General features: G+C 53.8%; 9 protein-coding genes across 9 annotated transcripts; 6 read left to right on the top strand and 3 right to left on the bottom strand.

Moving 5' to 3' along the window:
• Window positions 1-132: 132 nt before the first annotated feature.
• Window positions 133-1,996, bottom strand: PG997_008078 (major facilitator superfamily domain-containing protein; the record flags this gene model as incomplete). The annotated part of the gene is made up of 7 exons (XM_066812393.1): window positions 133-391; window positions 497-560; window positions 636-931; window positions 1,072-1,440; window positions 1,529-1,735; window positions 1,819-1,942; window positions 1,978-1,996. 7 exons carry the CDS (start codon window positions 1,994-1,996, stop codon window positions 133-135), a joined length of 1,338 nt encoding a protein of 445 aa, XP_066667735.1.
• Window positions 1,997-6,697: 4,701 nt separating this feature from the next.
• On the top strand, window positions 6,698-8,493 carry PG997_008077 (serine/threonine-protein kinase gad8; the record flags this gene model as incomplete). The annotated part of the gene is made up of 2 exons (XM_066812392.1): window positions 6,698-8,227; window positions 8,290-8,493. The coding sequence occupies 2 exons, from the start codon at window positions 6,698-6,700 to the stop codon at window positions 8,491-8,493; spliced, it is 1,734 nt and encodes a 577-aa protein (XP_066667734.1).
• A 1,361-nt stretch (window positions 8,494-9,854) lies between these two features.
• PG997_008076 (Glucose-6-phosphate isomerase) lies at window positions 9,855-11,593 on the top strand (the record flags this gene model as incomplete). The annotated part of the gene is made up of 2 exons (XM_066812391.1): window positions 9,855-10,354; window positions 10,435-11,593. The coding sequence occupies 2 exons, from the start codon at window positions 9,855-9,857 to the stop codon at window positions 11,591-11,593; spliced, it is 1,659 nt and encodes a 552-aa protein (XP_066667733.1).
• A 314-nt stretch (window positions 11,594-11,907) lies between these two features.
• Window positions 11,908-15,441, bottom strand: PG997_008075 (atpase aaa+ type core protein; the record flags this gene model as incomplete). Its single annotated transcript, XM_066812390.1, is given in 6 exon segments — window positions 11,908-12,720; window positions 12,915-13,259; window positions 13,329-13,476; window positions 13,494-13,936; window positions 14,022-14,216; window positions 14,260-15,441. 6 exon segments carry the CDS (start codon window positions 15,439-15,441, stop codon window positions 11,908-11,910), a joined length of 3,126 nt encoding a protein of 1,041 aa, XP_066667732.1.
• Window positions 15,442-15,942: 501 nt separating this feature from the next.
• Window positions 15,943-18,474, top strand: PG997_008074 (uncharacterized protein; the record flags this gene model as incomplete). The annotated part of the gene is made up of 5 exons (XM_066812389.1): window positions 15,943-16,283; window positions 16,347-16,650; window positions 16,754-16,952; window positions 17,009-17,323; window positions 17,375-18,474. The coding sequence occupies 5 exons, from the start codon at window positions 15,943-15,945 to the stop codon at window positions 18,472-18,474; spliced, it is 2,259 nt and encodes a 752-aa protein (XP_066667731.1).
• Window positions 18,475-18,960: 486 nt separating this feature from the next.
• On the bottom strand, window positions 18,961-19,674 carry PG997_008073 (uncharacterized protein; the record flags this gene model as incomplete). The annotated part of the gene is made up of 1 exon (XM_066812388.1): window positions 18,961-19,674. The coding sequence occupies one exon, from the start codon at window positions 19,672-19,674 to the stop codon at window positions 18,961-18,963; it is 714 nt and encodes a 237-aa protein (XP_066667730.1).
• A 388-nt stretch (window positions 19,675-20,062) lies between these two features.
• On the top strand, window positions 20,063-21,097 carry PG997_008072 (uncharacterized protein; the record flags this gene model as incomplete). The annotated part of the gene is made up of 2 exons (XM_066812387.1): window positions 20,063-20,197; window positions 20,282-21,097. The coding sequence occupies 2 exons, from the start codon at window positions 20,063-20,065 to the stop codon at window positions 21,095-21,097; spliced, it is 951 nt and encodes a 316-aa protein (XP_066667729.1).
• Window positions 21,098-22,733: 1,636 nt separating this feature from the next.
• PG997_008071 (uncharacterized protein) lies at window positions 22,734-24,187 on the top strand (the record flags this gene model as incomplete). The annotated part of the gene is made up of 3 exons (XM_066812386.1): window positions 22,734-22,736; window positions 22,797-23,084; window positions 23,138-24,187. 3 exons carry the CDS (start codon window positions 22,734-22,736, stop codon window positions 24,185-24,187), a joined length of 1,341 nt encoding a protein of 446 aa, XP_066667728.1.
• A 1,228-nt stretch (window positions 24,188-25,415) lies between these two features.
• On the top strand, window positions 25,416-26,696 carry PG997_008070 (glycoside hydrolase family 93 protein; the record flags this gene model as incomplete). The annotated part of the gene is made up of 2 exons (XM_066812385.1): window positions 25,416-25,846; window positions 26,045-26,696. The coding sequence occupies 2 exons, from the start codon at window positions 25,416-25,418 to the stop codon at window positions 26,694-26,696; spliced, it is 1,083 nt and encodes a 360-aa protein (XP_066667727.1).
• Window positions 26,697-27,853: the final 1,157 nt, after the last annotated feature.

Here is a 27,853-nt window from a genome sequence, read left to right as displayed (position 1 = left end):
CTATATACATCCTCGGCGGTCCCTATTTCTGATTATAATACTTGCTATAATATACAACAAAATATCATAGATAATAAGTCTATTACCAACCAAGGTTTAACAGAAAATACCTTACTTTTCTCTCTCTCCTTATCATATCTTGACATCTACGACCGTCCTCAGCTTCTTCTCCCACAGCAACAGGGCGGCAAACACCCAAGTGGCAGCGCTGAAGTAGAGCATTGCGCGCATCTGGCTGTTGTACCCGTCGGCGAAGACCTGCCGCACCGCGTCGCGGGTGGCGTCCGGGAGGCCGTTGACGAACGACAGGGACTGGGCGACTTGCTGCATCTCCATTGGGGTGAGGAGCGGCGGCAGGTGCGAGGCTAGGTGGTTGTTTAGGATCGTGGCACTAGATGAAAAGAATCCAGGCGGTTAGAAGATCACAGCAATGGAAAATGCCGGTATACAGAGATATCATGATGTGTGTCCCGTGCTCGTATGATGTGAAACTTACCCAATAGCAAGACCAATCGTTCCACCGAGGACACGGATCTGAGTAATAGCGCCCATGGTGACAGCTGCGTTTAATAACAATTATCAGTTTTACGTAATTACCAAGAATATTGAACTCGTACGACCCCCGAATGTCTTACCTAAATCCTCCCGGTCCACGACCAGAGGCGCATAGATGATCAACGAAATGAGCCCCATGCCGAACCCGAAGCCCATGAGGACCTCGTACCCGTAGAGGACCGCGCCACTCTGGTAGGGTATGGAGCTGCAGAGCCCTATGCCGAGCATCTGCAACGAGGCGGCGAACATGGTCAGGTAGAAGGGCGGCACCTTCAGCTTGGTCACCAGCTGGCCCGCGACGGCCGTGGCCACGGGCGAGGCGAGGAGCAAGGGCAGGAGCCGCACGCCGGCGTCGAAGGGGAGACGCCGTCGACGGCTTGGATCCGTTGGGGAGGTTGATTAGGACGGTCATGAAGGGCGGGCCGGTTAGGAAGCCGACTCTGTGTAGGGGAAGAGACCTGGTATGAGCAGCAGTCCTCTTTCTTCTTCATCCCGCCAGGGTGGGAATCAACTTACAGCATCAAACCAGCGAAGATCCGCCGCTTCATCAACCGCAACGGGAAAATGGGCTCCTGCACCCGGTGCGGCCGCCCGACGACGCGCTCCCAGAAGAGAAAGGCCACCAGCAACAAGGCGCCGACGACGAGGGCGGCCAGGATGGGCGCGCTGGCCCAGGGGTACCGCGACCCGGCCTCCTCGAAGCCGAAGACGACGAGGACGGTGGCGGCGAGGAGCAGCGCGGCGCCCAGGAGGTCGAGGCGCGCGAGCGAGGCGCGGGAGAATTTGGCGCGGAGGTGCACGTAGGCCTCGGGGTGGCCCTGGTTGGGGAAGTGCGTGGGCATGAGGAAGGCGATCATGGCGGTGGCGAGGGCGCCGGCGGGGGCACTGAATAATGGGGGCAGAAGCTGTGAGTTGATGGGGATGATGCGATTTATTGAGAGAAAGGGGTACGTGGAAGAATGACACAACTCACTTCAGGAGAAACACCCAGCGCCATGACCCGTGGTCGTTGATCAGGCCGCCGAGGATGGGGCCCAGGACGGAGCTGACGACGGTCACCATGGCCACGGCTGCCAGGATATGGCCCCATTTCTCCGGAGGGACTAGCTCGGGCTGGATGACGGTCACCATGGCGTAGATGCCCGAGGCGCCGATGCCCTGGAACGCGCGGAAGACGATGCTGCGTACCCGAATGTCAACTTCTGTTTGGAACCCTCGCCAACAGTATGCCGAAACAATGAGTATCGAAACGCGAATACGTACAGTTGAGTCATGCCGGAGACGGAACCGCACACGATGGAGAAGACGGTGAAGAAGGCCACGGCGACCAGGAGGAGGAACTTCCTGCCCAGGATATCACTGAACTTGGCATAGATGATCAAGAAACCTGAAATTGGACAGAGAAGCGGGATGGGGTTAGACATAAGTCGTCGTGGGACATGAGGAGAATGAGAGGTTAGTGCTTGCCGGTATAAGTGATGAGGTAGGAGGTGACGACCCAATCTCGCTGCTCGAAGCCGCCGAGAGCGTTCGTGATGGAGACCAGCGAGGTGCTGACGATGGTCGTTTCGAGGGTAGAGAGTAGCAGGGACAAAAATAGCCTTTAGTCCAGATACATTACATTAGTTAGCTTTCAAGGAAATCAGGATCTCGACTCTCGGATGTAAGCCCATTCTCTACGGATCCCATAATTCAAGTCTGGCTCGAACTGTGGTTTCTGGGCAATTTCGTTGTTATATGCAAGACCTAAGAAAACAAGAAGACACTCATACGCAGTTATCAATGTATATAACGTCCAGCCTTGAATATAGTTCCTCTGGCTCTGGACGTTGGGACCGCCGCCACCGCCGATACGGGCATCCGTAGTGGTATTGCCGTCTCCGGCATCCACTTCCAATGGTGCCAGGACCGGACGAGTGCCACCATCCGGAGTCGGTTCCGCTGCGTTACCGGGGGTCGATATGTTCCTCCCCGTTGCTGTTCCTAGCTCTGGTGACATTTGATTGCGCATATCACGAGTGCGCTGGCGGTGGAAAAGAAAGCAATGCGGATTGGAAATAAGACATGAGACTATGGAGCTTCAGCTTTATGGGACACAGATCATGTATTGAGATTGAGGCTACATGTCCTTTTTGTTTTTGGTAGGACCCCTTGCTCATTCCGAAGGATCGATGACAACCTCGCTTATGCAGCGTGCTAGAATTTGATAGGTGTAGACTACTGATAGTTCATGGTAAAGACACTGACAACCAGGACTTAACACAGCAGCACCCTGGTACAGCTGAGAAATCCCCAAACAGTTTAAAAGAGACTACGCGGCCAAGCTTCACCTTTGGGGCTTTCCCAAAGCTCTAAGAGATTGCAAGTCAAGTTACCGGAGTATACTACGATACGAAGCGCCGCGCTACGTACGATTGCTTTCTCCCGGCAACGCTCCCGCGTCACATCGCAATGTCCACTGTACTCCACGTGGCCCCTTCTGGTCAACGGTCTGCGCGGAACTAGAACTGCCAGGGAAAAACCTGGGTGCTGGTGCTGTCTTGGGAACACACGGGTTGCAAAGGGGCCCCCAGCGAGTTGCGCGCTAGGTTCTAGTTGCCGTTCGAGCAAATCGAGGGAAAAAAGTTGACGTGTGGTGGCTGCATGTGTGTCCTTGCAAACCATCCATGGCATGGCAGTGCCGCTGTGAGATCTAGGTAGGCTACCCCGGCTCTATGATAGGGATGAATAGGAGTGGGATGGGTGTCCTCGAGTCAATGAGGCTTATTAGATGGCAGAGCTGACAGCGCCGAAGGCGGCTTGTTCCGAGGGAGGAATTCGAGGAATATTAAACGACGGACCAGAACAAGACCGGCCATACTTTTCTCGAGCGCATTACCTCCGTTGACATGCGACCACGACCGAGTCCACATTTCGCGACACGCATCACTGATCTGCCTCTATGCGATGGGAAGACATTCATGCTTGCTTATACAATATCCAGCCATCGGTTATTTAGGCCGGGCAAGCGTCATAAGATAAACGCATGCTATTCGTCAGACATGGGAAGTTGGCATGTTTGAGCGGATAACATTTTTTTCTTCCCCTCCAGGGTTGAAGTGATCGAGGGTCGCAGCAGAAAGGGGATGCCGGCCAACCTAGTTGGTTGATTGATCTCCCTCTGGGATCATTCCTTCTGGAACGTCTGCTTGAGACGCGACAGCCCGCCGACGCCGCCCCCTCCAGGCCATATCCGGCTGCTACTACAGTACATGAAATCCTGGATGTAACCGAACTAAATTTAGAGCCCTCTTTATAGAGGATCGGTTACATCTTGTTCGAGCCAAAATTCCCAACGTACGGGAAGATCGATTGATCTATATAGTGTACGACAAACAGACAGGGCCATAAGTGGTTTGGGTGTAATCACATGTACTTAGCCTTGGAACAGGATGTCATGTTGTTGCACGATGTAGGAATGGGGTTTCGTAGGTTCGGGATTGACTTCAACAATGGCTTGACTTGATGGGCGTAGGGAAGAACGAAAAAAAAAGTTTAGATGCATCCCGTCTAATAATAAACACCACAGCTAGGATTGCAAGGAGCTGAAATGAACTGGGCTGCAATGCGAAGCAGCAAGCACGAGAAAGGCTGCATCCCACCATGCATAGTCGATGTTGATGTGTGGGGCTCCTGGCCTAGCCACTCGGCGATGCAACTGGACTGCGGGGCTGGCTGGGATCCCCGTTCGTCGCTTGGGATGCCTCCTGAGTCCTCCTGAACGAACGAGCTCGTTCCTGGTAGGTGTCGTAGAGGACTCCCATCCAGTATCCAGTTGCGGCGGGTATGTACGTAGGCGTTCTTCGACTTCTAGAATCTGGGTAGATCGGGCTTAGACGAACGGCTCCTTGCGCAGTGCAGTGGCCGAGGCGAAACATCCAGCCGCTCGCTGCTGAACTGCAACTGCCACAATGGAATTCTCAAGCATGTACCCCGAGAAGAAAGACGTCCCTTTGCTCAAGGGCATAAAGCCCATGTGTATCATCCATCCGGATCAACAAAACCTTGTGCCATGTGGAGCGTCACTCTAGTAAAGGCAGTTCATGGTAACCACCACTGAAGCTCCCTTGGCAGAGTCAGGGCAGCAAAAACACAATAGCAACATATGCGCCTGCTGACTTATTGCTGATATACAAGTACGCGATTGACATTGACACAGGCAGCATGGGACAAACAGGACGCTTGGATGTATGTATGATGGAGACCCCACTGCCACCGCTCTCCATATTAGCAGAGGCACAGTCGGCATGCGATGGGACAGGCATAAGGGCCAGTGAGAAGCCGAGATTCGAGAACCAACATCGGACAGGCAGGGGCGCGGAAGAGAGAGAGATGGAGACACGGAGAGAAATGGGTGTGTGAGAGAGAGATAGGCTAGGGAAAAGAGGGGGGTCGCTGGCACGCACTGGAGAGAGAGAGACAGAAGGGGGTTCGGGGGTCCTGACTCTCTGAGGGGGGTTTGGTTCTCAGTTTCTAGCATGGGAGTCTATCGATTCAATCCATCGGCCCCCCTCTCAGTACCTCCCCTCGTCGAATCAATCAATCAGATCCAGCAACCGCCAAAAACCCAGCCGCATTCTAGCTCCCCTTATTATTAAACTTCCTTGGGCTCAAATGCCCTCCTCACTCGTGGCCAAAACCGCTAGGTGGTAGTCCTGTAGTAGGTTTAAGTACATGTAGGCAGACAGACAGAGAAAGACAGATAGACGTACACACACACGCGTAACTACATGTACATAGCATTGGCTGCACTGGGTGAAGCCATTCCACGTGGAATCTTCTCTTGTTCCCTCCATATCTTCCTCATTTCCTCTCTTATTCTCTTACTCTCTCCTACCAGCCAGAAAGAATCCTTCTTTTTTCTTTGGTTGCCTTGTCTTGCCTGGGAGGGGAACGACGCAGCCTAACCTTGGTACTGTACAAATTCCGTAACACAGCTTGGAACGGATAAGCCAGCCGACCCGACCCCGACAATTTACAGTGGGCAACGCAACGCAACGCAACGCAACCTCGCAAGTCCAGTCCAAGTCCAGTGTGTCCAGTGTCCAGTGTCCAGCGCAGTGTCCAGTCTTTACTCTACAGCAACTGTACCAACTCAACCGCTTGCTGCTGCTCGGCCTGCTACGCTGCAACAGAACGAAACAGCCGTTCGTTCGCTCACTCCAGCCCAAACCAGACTCCCCCAAGACAACTCCTGGGCACACACCACCACGCGCGCCCACACACAAAAGTCAACATTGGAAGACAAGACGAGAGACCCTTGATTCTCGGATTCAATACGCACACGCACTCTTCTCTCCCACTCCAGTGCATCAGCTCCTAGGCTCAGATCCCTCCCGAACCGACATCATTGCCTCACCCTCTCTCCCTCTCTCCTGACCTGGCCCTGCCGATCTTCACTGCAACATTTAGCTCCTACTCTCGGACGGGCACTTTTGCATCTTCTTTTCTCTCCCTCTCCTTTTTCTTGCTCCCATACGCCACCCAAATCCTCCATAGATACCATTCCTTCCAGACAGACAGTCCCTCACCAGATCAGCTTCTACCAAATACCAACCACACATTACCCCCCTCGATTTCCGACGAACAACAACAACAACCCCCAATTCGCCCGTCTCTTAGCAATCTACCCCGTGCATCGTCGAGATGTCGTGGAAGCTTACCAAGAGTGAGTTCTTTTCCCCTACGCGCATTCACCTCGTTTTCTCGGGTCCTCTCCAGTCAACAAACCGCCTGGTTGGCAATCGAGAAGAGGGGTTGCATGCCATGTCATGGGCGGTGCCACTTGGTGTGGAAGACGAGCAGCGAGGGCAATGATATGATTGATTGATGGGATCTTTACTGACTTACGACTTGCCTCCAGAGTTGAAGGAGACCCATCTGGGTCCCCTGTCCAATACCTTCTCTAGATCCCCTTCGACATCGACCATCACAGGCACTGATGAGAAGATGGCTGCACCGCCCACCAGCTCATCTACCCCCGCCCCCCTGACAACGCTATCGGTAAGTGACAACAAACGAATGCACCCGCAACAGTCTGTTCTGTGCAAGACACGCGTATTGATCTTGGGTTTTCTTCATTTCCGTAGCTGCATCCGAAGCAATGGCACAACAGCCCGTCATTAAGACACCGAAACCCGGTATCCTCGTCGTTACCCTCCACGAAGGCCAGAATTTCCAACTCCCCGAGCAACATCGCAGCGCTTTCAGCCAGGCAGCCCATCAAGGCTCCTTGTCATCCGGCGGTGCTCTTGCAGGCTCGGTGCGGCCAGGTTCTCGGGGCACTCCTGGCTCCTTTATCAACGGCAGGCCACAGACCTCAGGGGGCAACTTTGTGCCCTCCAACCATGGCAGAGTTTCTAGCAAATGGCTGCCATACGCGCTTCTGGATTTCGACAAGGTCCAAGTGTTCGTCAACTCCGTCTCCGGCAACCCCGAGAACCCGCTGTGGGCAGGCGACAACACACAATACAAGTTCGATGTGTCTCGAGTGACAGAGCTCGCCGTACATCTGTATATGAGAAACCCTACTGCCCCGCCGTCAGCGGGTCGAAGTCAGGATATCTTCATTGGTGTTGTCCGCATCAACCCGCGGTTCGACGAGAAGCAAGCTTTTGTGGAGGACCCCAAAGCCAGCAAGAAGGACCGCGAGAAGGCGGCAGCCGAGCATGCCAGCAAAGAGAAGTCTTTAGGCCAGGCTGGCGTTGACTGGGTAGATGTGCAGTACGGCACGGGTAAGCTCAAGATCGGTGTCCAGTACGTCGAGAACCGCGCCGGCAAGCTCAAGATTGAGGACTTTGACCTCCTTAAAGTCGTGGGCAAGGGCAGTTTCGGCAAAGTGATGCAGGTCCGCAAGAAAGATACGAACCGAATCTACGCGTTGAAGACGATCCGAAAGGCCCACATCATTTCGCGATCCGAAGTAGCACATACGTTGGCCGAACGTTCGGTGCTTGCGCAAATCAACAACCCCTTTATTGTGCCGCTCAAGTTCACCTTCCAGTCGCCGGAGAAGCTGTACTTCGTTTTGGCTTTCGTCAACGGCGGAGAGTTGTTCCACCACTTGCAAAAAGAGCAAAGGTTCGACGTGAACCGGGCGCGATTCTACACGGCCGAACTGCTGTGTGCCCTTGAATGTCTGCACGGTTTCAACGTCATTTACCGTGACTTGAAGCCGGAGAACATTCTGCTGGATTACCAAGGCCACATTGCCCTTTGCGATTTCGGTCTGTGCAAGCTGGATATGAAGGACGAAGACCGCACCAACACGTTCTGTGGCACGCCCGAGTACCTGGCACCCGAGCTGCTGATGGGTAACGGCTACAACAAGACGGTGGACTGGTGGACTCTGGGCGTCCTGCTCTACGAAATGCTTACGGGTCTACCTCCTTTCTACGACGAGAACACAAATGAGATGTACAGGAAGATTCTTTCGGAGCCGCTACACTTCCCCGGCCCGGAGGTTGTGCCGCCGGCCGCCAAGGACCTTCTTACCAAGCTGCTCAACCGTGACCCCGAACACCGATTGGGAGCTGGTGGCAGTGCCGAGATCAAGGCCCACCCCTTCTTCCACGCCATCGACTGGCGCAAGCTGCTGCAGCGCAAATACGAGCCGACCTTCAAACCCAGAGTGGTAAGTTCCGGTATTCTCCGAGCTTGCCGAAGAAGACTACTAATATGCTGTTTCTCTTACAGACTGACGCGTTGGACGTGACCAACTTTGACGAAGACTTCACCCACGAGGCGCCGCAGGACTCGTTTGTGGATGGCCCGATGCTGTCGCAAACGATGCAGGATCAATTCCAAGGCTTCAGCTACAACCGACCGATTGCCGGGCTGGGTGATGCTGGTGGCAGTGTGAAGGACCCAAGTTTCGCTGGCAGTATCTCGGGTCGTTAAAGCATGATTTGGTGCATGTTACGTACGTACGGGGTATGGGGGAACAAGGACTTAGATGGATCAAGCTGGCGTATACGGCTTCTCGACTAGACAAGGCTGCCGTAGGGGCAGCCTTTCCAATCCCTGGAGAAGTAAAAGTCTTCTCGGACATAAGTGAAATAAAAGAATGAATACAACAAGAAGCCATGATGAGTGGACGATATGGTGCCATTGCGATGGTTCTTCAGCTTGCGCCCGGTGTCTGCGGGACATGAGGGTGGGGCTACAACTGCCCACCCGCTAACTCTCGCACGTTATCTGGCTCCATATTGTGTCCGAAGTAAAACTTGGACGAACAGCGTCATTCGTCATTGGCAGGGACGGTCAAGGTAACAGACAAAATTTGTTTTTGCATATCTCAAGTGCTGCTCGAGTCAAACCTCGGGGAGCAACTGAAATGGATTCTCGTCGATACCTCGGGATCGTGTCATTGGGTGACATGGCCGTGGATGAGCATCGGATAACGTCACCGCCTGCATTGCAGCAAAAGAGAGTATCAGTTGGCAGGGTGCGCGGGGTACCTGTGTGATGAGATGAGTGAGACAAAGCTACATACGATTGACTGGAGTATGGTATGGGTGAGGCGTACTTAGGCGGTGCGACAGCTTCCCACCCAATCGCCCGACCCCTCACCCATCACCACTTTTGGCCGTGAGATCCGCCGACGTATTTAATATAAGTCCGTCCAGCCCGTGGCCTTGCAACCGGACAAGTCAATCTCTGCTGCTTGCTTAATCATTCACTGCACTCCATCCATTTTCGGCCATACCAACCGAATTGTCTGCAGAAGACATCGGGTTTAGGAGGTAAGTTGAAACCGGTCGGGCTCAATGCATCTTGGCCTTCTCCTTTCATTGAGTGGAGGGGCTGGTGGGGAAAGCAAGCGCTGCTGGGTGACGATGAGGCAAGCTTCTGACTTTCGGAAGCTTCACCCATCAGAGAGCGGAGAGCTCCAGCGTGCCTGTGCCTGCCTGCTTGCTTGGACGGGCTGGAGAGAGCTGCCGGAGACTACGGAGCTTTTTCATGGGCTAAATAAGGTTCCAAGCTCGACGCTCGACGCTCCATGCTCTCTCCCTAACCCACTCCTGCCAGCTCGTGAAGGAACAGCAAAGAGCTCTCTCTCTGCTACTTATTAAGCTCCCGTCTCCCTCTCACGAAATCATCTGCCCATCCGATCTCTCTCCTGCTTCTCCAGATTCAGACTCTTTGCTCTTCGGCAGACCTCACATACTGACACTCCATCCGTCTGCCTGGTGCAGTCCTTCTCCAGATATTCATATACCCCTCAGCTGTGCTCAATTGCCGACTACACACACCTCAAGATGGCGCCCGCAAACTCTTTGAAGGCATGGGCCGAGCTGGACGCTCACTTCCGCTCCGTCGGTTCCGACTTGAACATGAAGGCTGCCTTCGACAAGGACCCCAAGCGCTTCGAGACTCTCTCCAAGACCTTCAAGAACAGCCCCAGTAACACCGACATCCTCTTCGACTTCAGCAAGAACATCATCACCTCCGAGACTATTGACCTGCTGGTCAAGCTCGCCCAGGAGGCTGGTGTCGAGAAGAAGCGTGATGCCATGTTCGCCGGCGAGAAGATCAACTTCACTGAGGGTCGTGCTGTCTACCACACTGCCCTCCGCAATGTTGGCGGCTGGGACATGAAGGTCGAGGGTGCTGATGTCATGAACAACAAGGGCGGTGTCAACGAGGTCCTCAACCACATGAAGGAGTTCTCTGAGCAGGTCCGCAGTGGTGAGTGGAAGGGCTTCACCGGCAAGAAGCTGACCAACATCGTCAACATTGGTATTGGTGGTTCCGACCTGTAAGTTTGTGCTTGTTCTTTATCCATGCTGCCCCCACGCTCTCTGTCGTATAATCGACAAGCAGCTGACAGCTAGCCAGTGGCCCCGTTATGGTCACCGAGGCCCTGAAGCACTACGGTGCCGACGACATGACCCTCCACTTCGTGTCCAACATTGATGGTACCCACATGGCCGAGGCTCTCAAGGCATCTGACCCTGAGACCACCCTCTTCCTGGTCGCCTCCAAGACCTTCACCACGGCCGAGACCTGCACCAACGCCAACACGGCCAAGACCTGGTTCCTCGAGAAGACCGGCAACAAGGGCGACATCGCCAAACACTTCGTGGCTCTGTCCACCAACGAGTCGGAGGTCACCAAGTTCGGCATTGACGCCAAGAACATGTTCGGCTTCGAGAGCTGGGTCGGTGGCCGTTACTCTGTCTGGAGTGCCATTGGCCTGAGTGTCGCCCTTTACATCGGCTACGACAACTTCCACAAGTTCCTGGCGGGTGCCCACGAGATGGACAAGCACTTCCGCGAGACTCCTCTCAAGGACAACATCCCCGTTCTCGGTGGTCTTCTGAGTGTCTGGTACAGCGACTTCTTCGCCTGCCAGACCCACCTGGTCGCTCCCTTCGACCAGTACCTCCACCGATTCCCGGCCTACCTCCAGCAGCTCTCCATGGAGTCTAACGGCAAGACCATCACCTCCGATGGCTCGATCGCCAAGTACACCACCGGCCCCATCCTCTTCGGCGAGCCTTGCACCAACGCCCAGCACTCCTTCTTCCAGCTCGTCCACCAAGGCACCAAGCTGATCCCTACCGACTTCATCCTCGCTGCCAAGAGCCACAACCCCATCACCGACAACCTCCACCAGAAGATGCTGGCCTCCAACTACTTCGCTCAGGCTGAGGCTCTCATGATTGGCAAGACTGCCCAGGAGCTCAAGGATGAACATACCCCCAAGGACCTGGTACCCCACAAGGTCTTCCCGGGTAACCGTCCCACTACCAGCATCCTGGTCGGTGGTCACATTGGACCCGCCGAGCTCGGTGCCCTGATTGCCTACTACGAGCACCTTACCTTCACCGAGGGTGCCATCTGGGACATCAACAGCTTCGACCAGTGGGGTGTCGAGCTGGGCAAGGTCCTGGCCAAGAAGATCCTCACTGAGCTGGACCAGGATGGCGAGGGTAAGCACGACAGCAGCACCGGTGGCCTGATTGGCGCCTTCAAGAAGTATGCCTCCCTGTGAACCAACCTTGACAACGACGACTACCAAGCATCGAAGGCGAGGTTATAAGTAAATGCAGAAAAAGGAACTTAATTTACGGAAAGGAAAGGAATATCACGAATCATGACGAACTGGCGTATCAACACAGACGCGCTTTTCAACTACCCCAACCTGGTTTTGTAGTTGTTTATCACAAATAGACCGCATTATTATATCACGACTTATTTCTTGTGTCTGTTTACTTATAGGACGGGGCCTATGCACATGAGGGGTGGTGTAACCATGTACGTGAAACTACGGGGCAACCATTGAAGATACCTAACCAGGCCATCCCTCTAGATTTTGTCCTTCCTTGACCTATGCTTCCTTTCTTTGTCCCCCTTCGACTTATCTTTATTACTTTTACTGCTGTTACTCTTCTTCTTCCGTTTCATCTTTTCGTCACTGTCCGAATTACTCGAGGACCCACTATCGCTATGATCGTCTTGACCTGACGAATCCGCCGGGAAATATGACCCAGTCTCGGTGCCACCATCGTTGTCCGATGACGACGAGTCCGATGAGAACTTGTGGTTACCTCCGAGCCGCTTCAGACGTTGCCGCTGTTGGTTCTGGTTGGTGTCCTGGAGCTCATAGTCCCAGCGCACCTGGTCCCGTTTGGCATTGTTGGACTCGTCGCTGCGGCCGTGCGCCAGATAGAGATACTCGTCGAACTGCATCGACGTCCCCGCGATGGTCTCGAAGTGTTTCTTCGTGATGACGGGTCGTATTACAGATGGCGGTATATGTTGATCCCTATCGCCGATGCTTTTCTTTGCAGCATCGTTGGCCTTGTTGGCATCGAACTCGGCAAGCGCAACAGCCGTCTGGAAGGCGTTTCGGATCTGGCGGCCGTTCCAGGATAGCTTCTGCCACTCGCGTTTGGCGAACTTCAGAATTCTGTCCTTCTGCACCTCGATGGGCTGTTCCCCGTACTCGAGGCGCTTCTTGTTCAGCTCGTCGAGCCGGCGCAAGTTCACGTTCCAAATCGCAACGGTTTGTTTGCGGTCAAGCTTCGGATAGTACAGCGTCAAGTGGAGACGAGAACGAAAGGCGTCGTCAAAGGAGCCGACTCGATTGGTAGTCAGGAACAGAATTCCTTGGTAGTACTCGAGAATCCTCAAGAAGACTGGGAATATCGTTAGGCATTCAGTATGATCGGTAGAGGACTAACCGATGGATAAGTTTTGGGGGAGCGGGTGGCTGTAGAGCTACGTACCAGAGACCAATCCGGTCCGTTTTAGGTCCTCCTTCTACTTGATGTGAGTACATGGAAGTAAGCTTCGTAGACAGGTCTACTTACACTTCGTTTAGCGAGGAAGACGTCAGCCTCGTCAAGAAGCACGACACAGCCCCAATGGTGCGCTAGAGTGAAGAGCTTCTCGAGGCTTCGCTCAACCTCGGCGGGCTCGTATCCAATATCCCCTGTGGTTGAAATAAGCCTCCAATCCTGCCACGAATCTGCTGCCAAAAGCTTACCGCATGTGATAGGAAGTAATGGGCGTTGTGTAAAGGCTGCCACACACTCTGCAAGGGTATCAGACTGGAGCGTAACAGGGATGTGAGTACGATAGTATGCCAAGCTCACCTGCCGTTGAAGTCTTGCCCACACCTGGCTCGCCGTGCAAGAGTACAACACACCCGTTTCCTATGGGTATTTGAGTCATCAAATTCCAAGAGCAGCAAAGTGTAGCACATGCTTACCCTTCCCGCGAACAATATCAACTTCCGCCGCTCGCCTCACGCGAGCAGTCGACTGCGAGCGACCTATGTGGGTTTCCACGACGGCTTCGACCATATCCTTAAGACCAGAGGGCAAAATTAGGTCGTCCCAGTTACCCAGATTATCAGCAGGCCGCACAAGGCTTAAATCGAGAGATACTTTGCAAATCGGTCAGCAAAGTACAAACATGCATGGGGGTAATAATGAGAGCACTCACCCCATTTGCGTGATCGAAGAGCATAGGCATATACCGTTCCAGGTAGGAGGCAAAGGTAATCGTCTCTGCTCATCGCATCCATAATCTTCTCGATAGCATCAGGCGTGTCCAAAGACACGGACGGATAGCTGCCGAGATTGTCGTTGAGATCAACTGTGGCCTTCTCAGTCAACTTCTGTTGATGACGTTGATACCAGTCGAAGCTTCTGACTGCCTTGAAGTGATTGGAACCCGATCTGAAGTTTCCGGTAATTTCTACATGGATCTGCCTATCTTTTGTGTCTACATTCAGATACCCGTCAGCGTCGGGTAGAGAAGCCTGTGGCTGGAGACCAGGAAAGGTCGTGTAGGCTAGTTTGAGGTCGATCACCACGGGGGTGTTGATCTTTGTGAGGGTGTCAGTACATTCAGTGGGAGTTTGTCGTCCATGATCATATCAGTGGATCGTGCGAGAGGGGAAAACCACCCACCTTTTCTTTCGTCTGTCCTACTGTAAGCCCTTCGTACAGCCTATGAGATGCCTCGGACACTTGGACGAATGATCGGCCTCGTCTGCTCAAGAACTTGAGCATGGCCGTCGCGCCAGGACCAGACGGGCCTGCCCCCAACGGCTTTTCGGGATCAGGTGCATATGCCAAAGGGTAAGCAGGGAGACTGAGAATCTCCTTTTCTCCGTCGTAGGGGGTGGAACGTGATGGGATCACAAACACAGTCGTAGCGCATTCCGTTGAAGTCCAGGTAATACCGCACGACTCGCAACGGATGGTAGAGTTCGAGCGCCCTCGAGCTGGTTTTCTTCGGGCCTTCGATGGGCAGCCCGCCCATTACCGCGGCGATCCTGTAGGCTTGCGGTGTGCCGGTACCTACTATCACCGGCTTTTTCTCATCTCCGTCGTCATCGCTTTCAATTTCTTGTTGCACGTTAGCTCCCACCCAGGCACCTCCCAGTTCGTGCCGTTTCGTAATGACTGAGCGGGGAATCTCTCGATTAAACACTTCGACTTTTCTCCTGGACGGGGTGTATATCAGGTTTCCAGGTTTATACAGCATCCAGAGATCCTGGAATCGGATCGTTCTAAACTTCCCGGTTTGCGCATCCTCGTAACGCTGAAGCTGCTCGCCGAGGTGTTCTTCCATGAATGCTAGGAGGTATCGAAGCTGTGGAAGAAGATCATCTTCAAGGCTCAGGGGCTCGGTTGCAGCACCCGGGTTTTCACCATTGGCTCGATGGGGCTGGAAACGAGTACGGTCTTCCTCGAGTGATCTTGCATCCTTTTCAATCAGATGGCGATGCTGTATGAGCCATCGAAAGGGCTTGCAGAAACTAATAGTGCCATCATGGTCCTCCAGCTTGCTTATCCTCGAATCGCTCAACGGGTCTCCCCCTTGTATGACAGCGACAGCCAGATGATCGAGGTAGTCTCTCATGACCCGGGAATGCATACAGAACTCGAGGATATCGGCAGATTCTGGGTTTGGGTTGCCAGTCCTTGGCGACAATGCATCAACTTGGGGCCTGGCCCAGCGCGCCTTGATGAATGGGTGTCCTTCCTCCGGGCCGAAGCGCATATACCAAGCCGTCTGATCGAAATAGAGAAATTTGGCTGTGAGCTCAAACTCGGGGCCCGGAGTGTTGTAGAGGATTGGTGGATTTCTAGGCTTCTCAAAGCTCGGATTGCCTCCGCTCTTCTTCGCCCATATCTCCAAACCTTCGGTTCGTTCTCGAAGATTATCCACGAGTTTCGCTAGTTTCCTGACGGCCTCATCAGAGTTGTCAGACTCTTTCACGATAGATCGCACTTCAGGGTCTGTGATGCAGCTTGAGCTTTGCCGCCGACTACCAGATGCGATCAATGGATCGATATCCTTGTTGCTGGTCTGGCCATCCATCTCGGCAACAGGAGAATCCTTCTCTTCCGAGACCACAGCCGCTGTTCTTGGTTTTGGTGGGTAAGATGGCTCCGTGGTTGACTCCGCCTTCGCTTGTGGGCTGACGGCATCCGTAGAGGTGCAATGTTGGTCTGTTATTATGAACGGCCGTCGAGGGAGAAGACGATGACTTGCAACTAAATATAATGGGCGCTCTAGGACTTTACTCAGAAGGAGTTAGGCAGATTTGAGCACGACGAGTCCTGTTCAAGGGTCGGGCGGAGTGCTAATAATGGTGTGTGTGGTACACGGCCCGTCCCGACCCCATATACTGACTTACAGTAATTGGCCAGACAGATAACCGCTCAGCCGTTACAGAACCAACAAGCGCACCTGATTGGTGTTTCTGGGTCAATTTGCAGAACGCCATGTTGCACCCGCTATTTGACCCCCTGGACATGCAAGTTGCAAGGCACATCACACTGAATTGAGAGGAGGGGAAAGCAACAGGGGCTTGTCACAATGCTACGCAAGACACTGCAGTTCCTATGGCTGTGGGCATCAATCGATGCTGCCTGCTGCGTAGGAGCGAGCGATACTCCAGATAGTAAATGTTCAAATCGTAGTCGTAACCTCTGGCTGATTGACTCAATCCTCGAGAGGCATCTCTTTTGCTACGGAAACTGCGGTACCATGGCTTCAGCTTCAGGGGACTCAACCCGGGCGCGGATCTTGACAATCCGCGGGGCAGAGTCCCCAAAGACCCATGGCGACGTGATCACGGGGGCAGAGATTGTTGAAACATCGTCACCCGAATTTGTGCCGGGATATGATCACTCCGGTGGCAGTGAGAATGCTTTCGAGTAAGCTGCGGAAAATCCAGATCCAGTCAGGGGTTTTGCGTGAACTAACTCATTCGCTCCCAGACAGGATTACCATAAAGAGTCCCGCGAAAGACTCGAGCAGTTCAAGAAGACCCTCGTCGCGTTCCAGAAGAACCTGATCGATCGAAAGGTAGACACGAGGTTCGGCATCACCATCAAGGACGCACAGGACTACACGTTGGACGATGTCCTGCAGATCGCGAACACGGTCCAGGAGCGCAACAAGAAGCTCGATAATGTCAACAAGTGTACCAGCGGCATCAAGAGGCTATTCCGAGCCACAGGGCGCAACGCCTCGACGTTCAAGAAGCTCCTGGCCTTTGTGCCGAGTGACGCGTACGGCTCGGTGATATGTGGGGGTTTACCATGATACTGGGAGTACGTATTGCCCCTTTGTCCCACTGGTAGACCGCCAAAAGACAAGTCATCGAGATTGAGAATGTGTGCAGGCCTTAGAGCGAGCCGAGTCGCTGCGGGACAAGATGTGTAGCACGTTAGAGAAGATCCCCGCCATTCTGAGGAGGCTGCACGGATGGCTTGACGTCCACCATGAGTCGGGACGCTTGAGATCCAGTGCCGATGCTGTGTTGGTAGCCATCTTCGTTTTGCTGGAGCTCATTGTCCGAGAATTGTCAGGGAGTACTACCAGTAAGATCAGGTGCCCTAGATGCCCCTGGTATTTGCTTGCTGACCCATACCTCCAGAGAAAATCATCAAAGCACCATTCAAAGGCGAGGCCTACGGGTCCACGATTGACGATGCCGTCGCAACCTTGGAGGCAAACGTGAAAGGATTCATCGACGAGGCCAGCCTTTGTGACGCACAAAGACTGGGTCGCGTGGATGCAGTCACTCAAAGCACGCTCATGACCACGCAGCAACTCTCCCAAAGTTTTGCCGAATTTCAAGAGCAATTCTCAACAGAGGCCCGGCTGGGACATGCTTCAATAAATGAAAGATTGATAATGTTGACAAACAGCGCGGAGAAGATATTGGGTACGATCAGTGACAAGGGACTGCGTAAGTTGCCAGATTGGAAGCTGTATGATCTGGATGCTGACCCGCATCAAGTTGACCCTGTCCAGGCTCAGCTCAAGCTGCTACTAGATGCCACACCGGTTTCGGCACCTACTATATATAGAGCGAACACTCCGGGGCTTGGCCGGCCTTCTGTACCCAAAGATTGGAGCAAGCTATCTCGAAGAGTCTGCAAGATAGCGACTAGAGATCTCGTCGACTGCTTCCAAGATTTGGGTTGCAAGCCTAACCACGCCGAACAAAACCGCGTCGCTTTAATCCTCGCATCCGAGGAGATGTGCGCATACTCGCGGAGCACTGTGTCAAAGCTGCTTGTCGTCGAACTGCAGAGTGACCGGAACGAGTACTTCACTCCGGCATCTTATGCCTCCACGGTACTTATCCGGGCCGTGCAGAAGATCGGAACGTTTCCTATCCTCTACCACTTCTGCGTACCACGAGCAAGCGATTCTGATCCGAAGAGCGACCTGTTCGCAGGCGGACGAGGCCTTCTAGCATCCCTGACATCCCAGCTCTTGGGACATCTGAAAGATACCCACGGAGTCGATCTGGACTTCTTGTCCACGAGATGGAACAAGTTCAAGAACGCAATCGATGACACAAACCGCCTGTTCCTCATACTGGAAGAGCTCCTCAGGCGAGTGCCGAAGTCAACCTGCGTCCATATCGTGATTGACGGGGTTTGGAAGGTCCAGGACGACAAGGACCAGGATGTCCTTGATGGCCTTCTGGGGCTTGTCAAGGACGAAGATCTATTTGTCAAGATCTTGGTTACGAGCCCCTTTTCCTTGAACATCCTAGATTCGCTGGAAAAAGAAGAGGCTAAACAGCGGAAGCGGGCCAAGAAGGCGAAGGTGATGGCACCACCAGAAAGCAGCTTATTGACTCTGTATGTGCCGGAACGCGTGGATAGCGGCTATCATGATTTTAATACCAGCTGGGTGGAAGAGGAGTTGAACGAGGTTATTCGGGGCCGTCCCGATTCATCGCACTCATCTTCAGGCTTCGAGGCCAAGCGGAAGAGTAGGAAGAAGCAAAAGTCAAAGAAAAAGAAGAGAAGGGAGTATACATCATCGCAAAGCGACACCGGAAGTTCAGATAGTGACGATACTGCGGATTCAGGATACGCATGAAGCGGGTATATTGTTGAGGTTTCTATGTTATAGTACAATATCTGGACTGCAACCCAACATCTATTAGACTACCGTGAGGAGTAGGAGTGCTCGTGAAGCGGTGGGGATTGACTAACTGTTGGCCAAAACCAGTTTATCCTACGACAGAAGTTCGACCTGAGTCCTCTGGTCTTGCATCAAGTTGAGTGCTGTAAATGCTATGCGCTAGGCAAGACCCGACTCCGTAAAGGCTGCGCTATACGTCTTAGACCCGAGCTCTCTTCTTATTACGGGGGAGAGGTGCATCATGTACTACGTTCTCTCGCACTCTCGCCGCAGGGAGGTCTTATGAGTCCCGGCCGACACGTGGACGTAGTGGATCAAGACAGGACGCGCAGATCCTTCCCTTGAGGTATGGAAGGCGAGAAGCGGACTAGGCACCCTACCTTGAAGCTGGCAGGCGTCATTTCCGTGCTGAACGTCGTTGAAATGTTTGTCTCCTTCACCTCACTTTTTGGACGAGCCAAAGCCACCGGCAAAACCCATCATGGCCATCATATCGTCCTCGTCGTGCTCTCCATCGATGCGGACATCTTCACCATACTCCATCTTGACGTCTTTGCTCTTCTCGCGCTCGAGTCGGACCTTCTCGGCAGCCTCCCTACGCTTGAGGCGCTTGGCCTCGCGCTCTTTGTCATCTTCAACCTTCTGGATCTCGAGTCGCTCCTTCAGGCTGGTAGTGGCGTTCGTCTTCTCCTGTTGCAGCATCTCCCAGAGCATCTCGATGCGCTCGTGGACCTCAGCGGCCGAGGCCTGGCGCACGTGGCCCGTCTCGCCGATGGCGCGCAGATGCTGCATCGAGTTGATGTGGTCGAGCCATTGCAAGTTGTCCTTGAAGGTGAGGTCACAGGACTCGCAGTAGAGACCCGCGCCCTTGCCACGCTTGCCGACGCCCGCGCCGCCGGGCACCAACATGGTCTTGCCCACCTGCGCCGAGAAGTCGGTGGCGCGCGACCGCGCCGATGTCAGAGACTCGTCGCCCGTCATCGGCTTGTAGTATTTCTTGCCCTCCAGTTTCGCCTCGTATCGCTTCTTCGACTCCTCGCGCTCCTCGGTTTCGCGCGCCTTGGCCTTCGCGGCGTACTTGTCGAGGTCCCAGTCCTCCCGGAAGGTGTCGCTGGCCTTGCCGGTGCCATAGGCAGAACCTTTATTGGACGCCATCTTGTCCCGATGGATCGATAGTCAGTTTGAAAATCGTGGTACCGTTCGATACGATGAAGGATATCTAAGGCTGGTGAGTTGGCGTGGCCGAGAAATAGTCGACGTTTTGAGGAAATGCAGACGCGGTTCCGGGGTTGAGGTTCAATTAGTGACGCGCGACAGGGAGTCGACGGATAGCTGGGATTGAATCAAAACTGGAACCACTTCTAGGCGATAAGCTTCAAGCATGTGCTTATCGACCCGGTCTTTTGAAGCTACCCCGCCATCAATTCGCTGCCCCTCCAAAATATTTCTTGTCGCAAAGGAACGAAGTTTGCTTGCGCCCAGGTTCAGGCACGGAATCTGCATTGTCGGTAATCATTTAACGGCCAGGGTCCAGATACTCCAAATGTTGTACCTAGTCGGCTTAGGTCTCTCGGATGAGACCGACATCACAGTCAAGGGCCTGGAGATCGTCAAGAAGGCGTCCCGTGTCTACCTGGAGGCGTACACTAGCATTCTGCTCGTAGACCAATCTATTCTGGTAATGACTCCTATGCCTGATTTGAAGTTCTTGTCTACAACACAATAGATGGACCGGACGGCTGAAATCTAACTGCTCCAGTAGGAGTCTTACTATGGCCGCTCCATCATAGTGGCCGATCGCGAGACGGTAGAGTTCGACAGCAACGACCCTTCCGAAAGTAACGAGCTCCTACGATACGCCGCGACCGAGGATGTCGCTTTGCTCGTAGTGGGCGACCCGTTCGGAGCCACGACGCACGCCGACCTCGTGCTGCGCGCCCGCCATCTCGGCATCCCCGTGAGCACGGTTCCCAACGCGTCCATCATGAGCGGAATCGGGGCGTGCGGCCTGCAGCTGTACAACTTCGGCCAGACGGTCAGCATGGTCTTTTTCACAGACAACTGGCGGCCGGCCTCCTTCTACGACCGGGTGCGGGAGAACCGCCAGATCGGCCTGCACACGCTGCTGCTGCTCGACATCAAGGTCAAGGAGCAGACCATCGAGAACATGATGCGCGGCAACAAGGTCTTCGAGCCCCCGCGCTACATGACGGTGGGCCAGTGCGCGCGCCAGATGCTCGAGATCGAGGAGGAGAAGGGCGAGGGCGTCTACGGTCCCGACAGCCTGGCCATCGGGGCCGCGCGCGTCGGCGGCCGCAACGAGAAGTTCGTCGCCGGCACGCTCAAGGAGCTTTGCGACTCCGACGACGCGCTGGGCCCACCGCTGCACAGCATGGTGCTGCTGGGCCGCAGGGCGCACGAGCTGGAGCGGGACTTCGCCCGGGGCTTCGCGGTCGACAAGGAGACGTGGGACACGTTGTGGGCGAGGGACTACGGCAAGCAGGATGCGCCTGCTGCTCCGCAGACTGACGACAACGCCGAGGAGAAAGAAGATGCTAAAGTGCAAGCCAGTCTTTAAGCCATAAGTGCGTGCAAAAAATTGCATAAATGTTGATTACGTACATACCCATATCGAGGACAAATTGGCCACTTATTACCTGTACGATGTGATTTCTAACCTCGCTTTCTCGGAGCGAAGCAAAGCAACCGTTTGTATTTACACGATCTTTATTCAACATCAAGGCTATCACGTTTCCTCAAACCCATTGCCGCAAGACACGCATCGGTTCCTCAAACTGCTAGTCTCGCATCATAGGTCTTCATCTCTATTTAAGCATAATGCAAATCGTCGACGTGGTTTTGGGGAGTTATTGGAGGCTACTTGTCTGTTCGTGTTTTGTAGTGTTGAAGTGGCAGGTGCATGCAGACAACAAGACATGAGTTGGTGTCATGACGAATGATACCTAGGCGCTGACAGTTTCCAGAAAGCATTGGTCAAAACATGAATTGAGTTCGGGTCTGTAACAGTACCTATCATTGCTGAATCGACCGAATCCCAGTCAGCGCTCTTCGTCCTGTGTGGCACACAGCCGAATGACCATATTGCATGTAGGCGTCAAGGTTCAGGTATGACGTAACCTTCATTCTGCTATGTAGCCATTTCTTCCAAGCGATGTTTTCAAATGTGGTAGCTAGGCACATACCTCATGCATGGGCCGTAGGTAAAATACATTGATGTAGGTAATAGGTTGGAGTCCTATCAATCAATCTTCTCGATTTCTACAACTGTATCAAGAAGGGGCAAGATTGACATGAGAGAGGCGGCAGGAGGATTCGGAGCTCACCCCGCTATTCGGCATATGCAAGTACGCTGCCTACCTGCCCTGCAGCTGCCGTGAAATGCAACCAAACCAGGATCCACCAATCAACACATTCATTCATCAAGACCGCTTCGAGTGCCTCCAAGTAAAGCTCACATAAGATAAGAAAATCATATCGGATTTCGGGAATGGAACTAGAACATTTTGGGGCGAGCTGCCCCATGATATGGATGTCATAGGTACATGCATGTAGGTACCTTTTACTTTCCGAAAGGGATCGAAGACTGCCTGCCAATTGAGTGTTGATGCGATATGCCTCAGCTTCCTGCCTCCCCACTTTCCATGTGTTATCGCTTCGGAGACATCAGAAGAAGGTTAATTGGGTAGCAACGGCCCGGCATCACCTGCATCTGCATTTCCCAAAAACCACCTGACGGCCGTCCCTGCCTCCACTGAGCTCTCGGAACCTAGGAGCTCGGTCAATCCCAGTCAATCCCAGTCAGCTTCAGGATAGAACGAACTGAACAAACGCACGCTCTGGTCCGGGAGTGAATGGAAAGCGACCACATTGGGACGTCGCTGCAGTCATCGATCGTGTATGAGAAAGTCTGATTTCCCGATTTCACTTTCCCAACCTCAAATCCCCGAGTCAACACACGACGAGCCATTTCTCCCCAGGCACAGCAATTGGCCTTTCTCCGTTATCAGGTGCAGCACAGTAATTGAGACCTGCCACCATTGGCGCGGTGAACGTTACTTGAGATATTTAGGTTCCGCCAAGCTGAAATCCACCAGACCGTCAGCACTTCGTTCAGAGACCCCCCATCACCACCAACTTCTTCATCGCAACCTTGAGCAATCGAGCATGCATGCCACTGCCTCTCACTCTTCATCATGGTAAGCCGTCTTGTATGTTCGTCATGAGGCCGACATCGCCTACTCACCTTTTCCTTACAGAATTCGGCTTGGGAAGTTCGTGACCAGGCCGATCAGGCCGAGGACTACTACAACCATCCTCTCCGCACCAAGGCCAAGGAGCTGGAAGATGAGAACCTCCAGCTGAAGCGTATCCTGCGCAAGAACGGCATCACCTGGCCCAACAAATATGGCATCCATCAGACTGTGTCTCGCAAGCGCACCCGCAGCTCCACCACAAACACCTCGATTCCCTACCTGCCACCTGAGATCATGTTGAAGATTCTCTCGTATGCCCTCACCAGCAATTCCCCATCATCGACCCTTTGGGTAAGATCAAGAAGGAACATCTGACCCCCGAGGAAAAGAACCGGCCTAACCAGATCGCCATTCATTTCCTCGCCACATGCCGAGCCTATTATGAAGAGGGGAAGAAGATGCTGTGGACCCAGAACACATTCACCTTCACCTCGGTCCAATCCGTCAAGTTGTTCTCCGAGGTTGATGCCTCGTACCGAAGTCTCGTGAAGCAGGCCAATCTGCGCATCATCGCCAGATTCTATGATGACGAGGACAAGCCTCATCGTCTCCCGAGAGACCACCACCCGCAGATTCACGGACGACCGAGACTCAGAGTCCAGCGAAGAGCCAGAGAACCGACTCTGGCACGCCGGGGCTTCCGATCTTACGCCTGGTACCAGCTTGTAGACTTCCTCGAAGCACTCTTGCCCCCTCACATTCCTGGCCATGACCACACTGTCCCGCGCGCTAGACTGATGCCGAATCTCGAAGTCATGCGCATCGACCTTGTCAACTTCGGGGACGACATGTTTCAGTATCCCCCAGCCCAGCTGCACGATGTTGCATCTCACCAACTCGGATGCTCTCTCAATGAACTGATTGTCACTGGTTTGCCGACGGACGATACCGGTTCACGGACCGGCACAGAGCTATCGGGCCTCCTCAAGGATGATGGCTTGTTAATTAACCACGCACCGACATTGGTCGCCCTGAAGCAGGGCGGGCTGCGTGTTTTGCAAGGAAATGAGTTCCGTAAGAAGGTGGTTCGATCTATGCGACCTGTTATGGGCGTACACCACCACCATCATGACGACCACCCTGACTACTTCGACGAGTTTCCTCCTGCACCCCCGGATGAGGGCGAGCCGCCGTATTCGCAGTACCTGTCCTGCCGTACCATCTGGAAACGGGTTCCAGAGTGGATTGAGCGACCACACAAGCGAAACTGGATCTTATTTGACCGAGTCAGCGGTCTGCCGTGGGAGGAGGTCCAAGATGAGGCCCTGATGTTCGACTTCCTCGATGACACAGATGAAGAGGAGGGGATGATGTGCGAGAACTGTGGCGAGGTTCACCCCGGAGCCATTCTTCCCGACGAGCTCATGGACGATCTGTATGATGACGACATTTGATGCGTCTGCTAATGACAATGATGACTTTGATGAACACGGAAACAAAAAGGGAACGGCGTTAGATTATACCAGCTACTAGCTTTGAGCATTTGCACGGAAGCAGCCAGGCGTTTTGGTGGTGGGATATTGGCGAGCCTTAGCGGGTTGCGCGTCATACTTGAGAAGCAAGGCATGCGGAGCTAGGCATGTTGTATTTAGTCGCTTAATACTATACAGCGAATAATAACACATCTTTGCTTCCGATTTCGAGGGATGCGCAGTACCGAAAGTGCCAGTAAGATGGGTAAACGGCAGACAACTGTGCCAAATGCCGTTGCGAAGTCGCTTGTGCCCGTCTCTGGCTCAGATCAAAATGTGCCTGCCTAGAATATTTTGCATCTCATTCATTTAGTTACTGCTCATGAGTCGCAAAGGGCGATTTACACTGGCGGAAGCCGACCCAAACCCGAGGTGAATCTTTGATATGATAGAAGTATCAGAACCAAAGTCTTAGCGCGAGCCGTGTGGCCGGATCACGATGGATGTCGGTACAGAGCAGCACAACTACCATGCGGCTAATTGGGTAGACCCGTTGCCCCGGGGGGCAAGCTGAAGCGTGTAACCAGCTGCAGTTGCTTCGCATGCTCTTAATTAGATCCGCCAGCTTGCCGTACCGTGACTCGTATTGATGCATGGCTTGATCAGGCGACAAGCAAGACTTTGTCTTGAATCGACGTTGCTGCTACATCCGTTATGTTCCCACCAATGAGGTCGAGGACTGTCATCCAATACATACAGGGAGCCCCTCATCCTACGGCTAGTAGCATGCGGCTTTCTCAAGCGATTTCCGGGTAAATAAGTAGCCAGATCCTTGGGGGTGAGCTTCGGAGGTAGAATTGGACCGGCTAATTGGCCGTTCGGCCTGCGATTGGATCGCGACGACCCTTTGTAAAATTCCCCGATGTTCAACAGGCCTTTGGATCGTCTGATCGGCGTTCCTGGGGCGAGAGAGCTCGCCAAGTCGGCTCATTTGGACCATCACGTAACGGGTTCCACGCTTCATGGCAGGCAAGAACATGCGATGGCACAACGACAGCCCGCATACGGGCATACATATATATAGCCGTCCAATGCGGTCCCCATTGATGCGGGGAGCAGAGCCCGGCCACTGGTAAAGTAGCAACGAGGAACGGACACCACTCCGTCTGCGAAAGCCTACGGAATCTGGTCTTTGATTATCGTCGTCCACATGTTGCTCCCGCTTTTGAAGGCCGCCGCATTCGCGGCGGTGCTCGGCACCTCCGCCCCCTCCGAGGCCAAGTCTTTGTCGTCGCGACAGAAGCCGGAGCCGTGGGGCTTCTTCACCAACAACACCATCTACCAGACGACGGGCCGCGAGTCCATCACGTACCCGCGCTACGCGGCGCTCGAGGACGGCACCATCCTGGCCACGGCCTCGCTGTCGGGCCAGGGCGGGCCGGGGTACTTCCCCATCTTCGAGAGCACGGACGGCGGCGCCAGCTGGGAACAGGTCTCCAACCTCACCGACACGGTCAACGGGTGGGGCCTGAGCGCGCAGCCGGCCCTGACGGAGCTGACGGAGGAGATGGGCGGGTTCCCGGCGGGGACGATATTGGGGTCCGGCAATAGCTGGAGCAATAACGGGACTCGGATTGATTTGTACGCCAGTACGGATCGGGCTCGGACTTGGGAGTTTGTCAGTCATATTGTTGAGGGGGCCGGCCTAATACGACGAATGGGGCTGATCCTATCTGGGAACCATATCTCATGTTAGTAACCCTTGTTTTCTTCTTGATATTGACACTCCACGAGTGAGCATGATGATTGGTCCTGGTGTTGATGCTGACACACGTATAGGGTCTACGACCACCAGCTCGTCTGCTACTACTCGGACCAGCGCGACCCCCTGCACGGGCAGAAGCTGGCCCACCAGACCTCGCCGGACCTCCGCACCTGGGGCCCCGTGGTCAACGACGTCACGTACGACCTGTACGAAGCGCGCCCCGGCATGACGGTGGTGGCGTACCTGCCAGACCCCGTGGACCAGTGGATCCTGGTGCACGAGCGGCCCATCGGCAACTCGTCGTCGCACGGCGTGCACTACCCGGTGTACTACGTCATGGCGGACAGCCCGCTCGAGTTCGGGCAGGCGGTGGGGCGGCCCATCGTGGTCAACAACCAGACCGCGCCCAACGCGAGCCCGTACGTCGTCTGGAGCCCCGCGGGCGGCACGCCGTACGGCACCATCGTGGTGTCGGACGCGGACCGGCGCCAGGTCTATACGAACCGCTACGGCGGCGACCCGGACCGCTGGGAGGAGCACGGGACGCCCGCGGGGGCGGTCTACAGCCGCGCCATCCAGATCCTGGAAGGGTACCCGGATCACCTGCTGATCTACGGGGGCGAGACGTTTGATGACATGGGGCTCGGGCTGCATACGCCGTTTTCGGCGACGGTAGTGGATTTGGAGGAGGTGCTGACGATGCCGGTGGATGGGTATGATGACTGAGGGCGAGGGAAAGGGGGACACTAGTGGACTGGAAGATTGGATGTCGTTTGAGGTGCGTCTCTGGGGGTTTGGTCAAAGAAAAGGGGTAAACCCACCTACTCGAAACTTTCAAATTGATTTATGATCGGCCAATGCCATGGCAGCTTTGACTCGGACAAAATACAATGGAATCGCCATTGTAATGTCTGGTGCCACTCCTTGCAACAGAGTATGATATCCCTGGAATCTGATTTGCTAAAACCTGGACCTTGGCAACCTCATCCCAAAATCATGATGGAAGTTGGTCAAATATTACCAGCAGTATCACTTTCTAGAGACCTAAAGCAGTTTGGCCTGTATGGGTGCATGCTGCTGACAATGATTGTCAACTCCACGTGGTCAGTGGGAGAACCGGGTCCATCTGAAACAACAACACTACTTATATGTATGCTTTATAATGCCGATGTCTCTACACAAAAAGTGTTCTTTTGCTTCATTTGCCCCAAGTGTTGCCTTATAGCAGCCAATATGCGTATAATTCAACCCAGAGATGGTTCCAAGACCCTTGGCTTTCAAAGGTTGCTAAAGCATCGAGATATACAGTTCCAACGTCCTTCTCTAAGGCTTTCAATGCCTCCATATAAAATGAAGATTCGAAGCTGCATATTATTTGCATAACCCAAGTACTGAGAATCATTTCCTTGGAATAGCAAGCAATGGTCTCTTGGCTTGTACACAGCAAAGTAGATTAACCTAAGAGCACCTCTATTGCAACACCACCGGGCTACTTTTTAACTTTGTTTTCGGGATAATTGTTATTAGACAAGTGTACTTGGACATGGGGATAGGGGTTAAGTGCAGGTGTTGATATTTACCACAACCGGCAGCTATGGCCTTGGTTGATTATTGTTAACAAAGGTATAGTGTTCCGACACGCATGACCATATCCTGGAACAATTCATGGATGGCTTATTCTAATTCCTAAAGTCACTATTGAGAACAAAGCTCATGGCCATCTCGACCCAGATATCATACCAGGAATAAGCTCCCACGCTATGACCTTAGACTCGTTCATTATGAAGGAGCCGGGGGCTTGCCGACACCTTTTACGGGAGGAGTGGCCAGGAACGGAGGGATCAACCCAGTCACCGCCAGTGTGCTGGCTCCTCTCCTTTCTC

The sequence above is a fragment of the Apiospora hydei genome, assembly GCF_038363865.1.
Source record: "Apiospora hydei strain CBS 114990 chromosome Unknown utg000006l_segment0_segment0, whole genome shotgun sequence".
Taxonomy (NCBI): domain Eukaryota; kingdom Fungi; phylum Ascomycota; class Sordariomycetes; order Amphisphaeriales; family Apiosporaceae; genus Apiospora; species Apiospora hydei.
The sequence above is the reverse complement of the archived record's forward strand: the minus strand, read 5'-3'. Positions and strand labels throughout refer to the sequence as shown.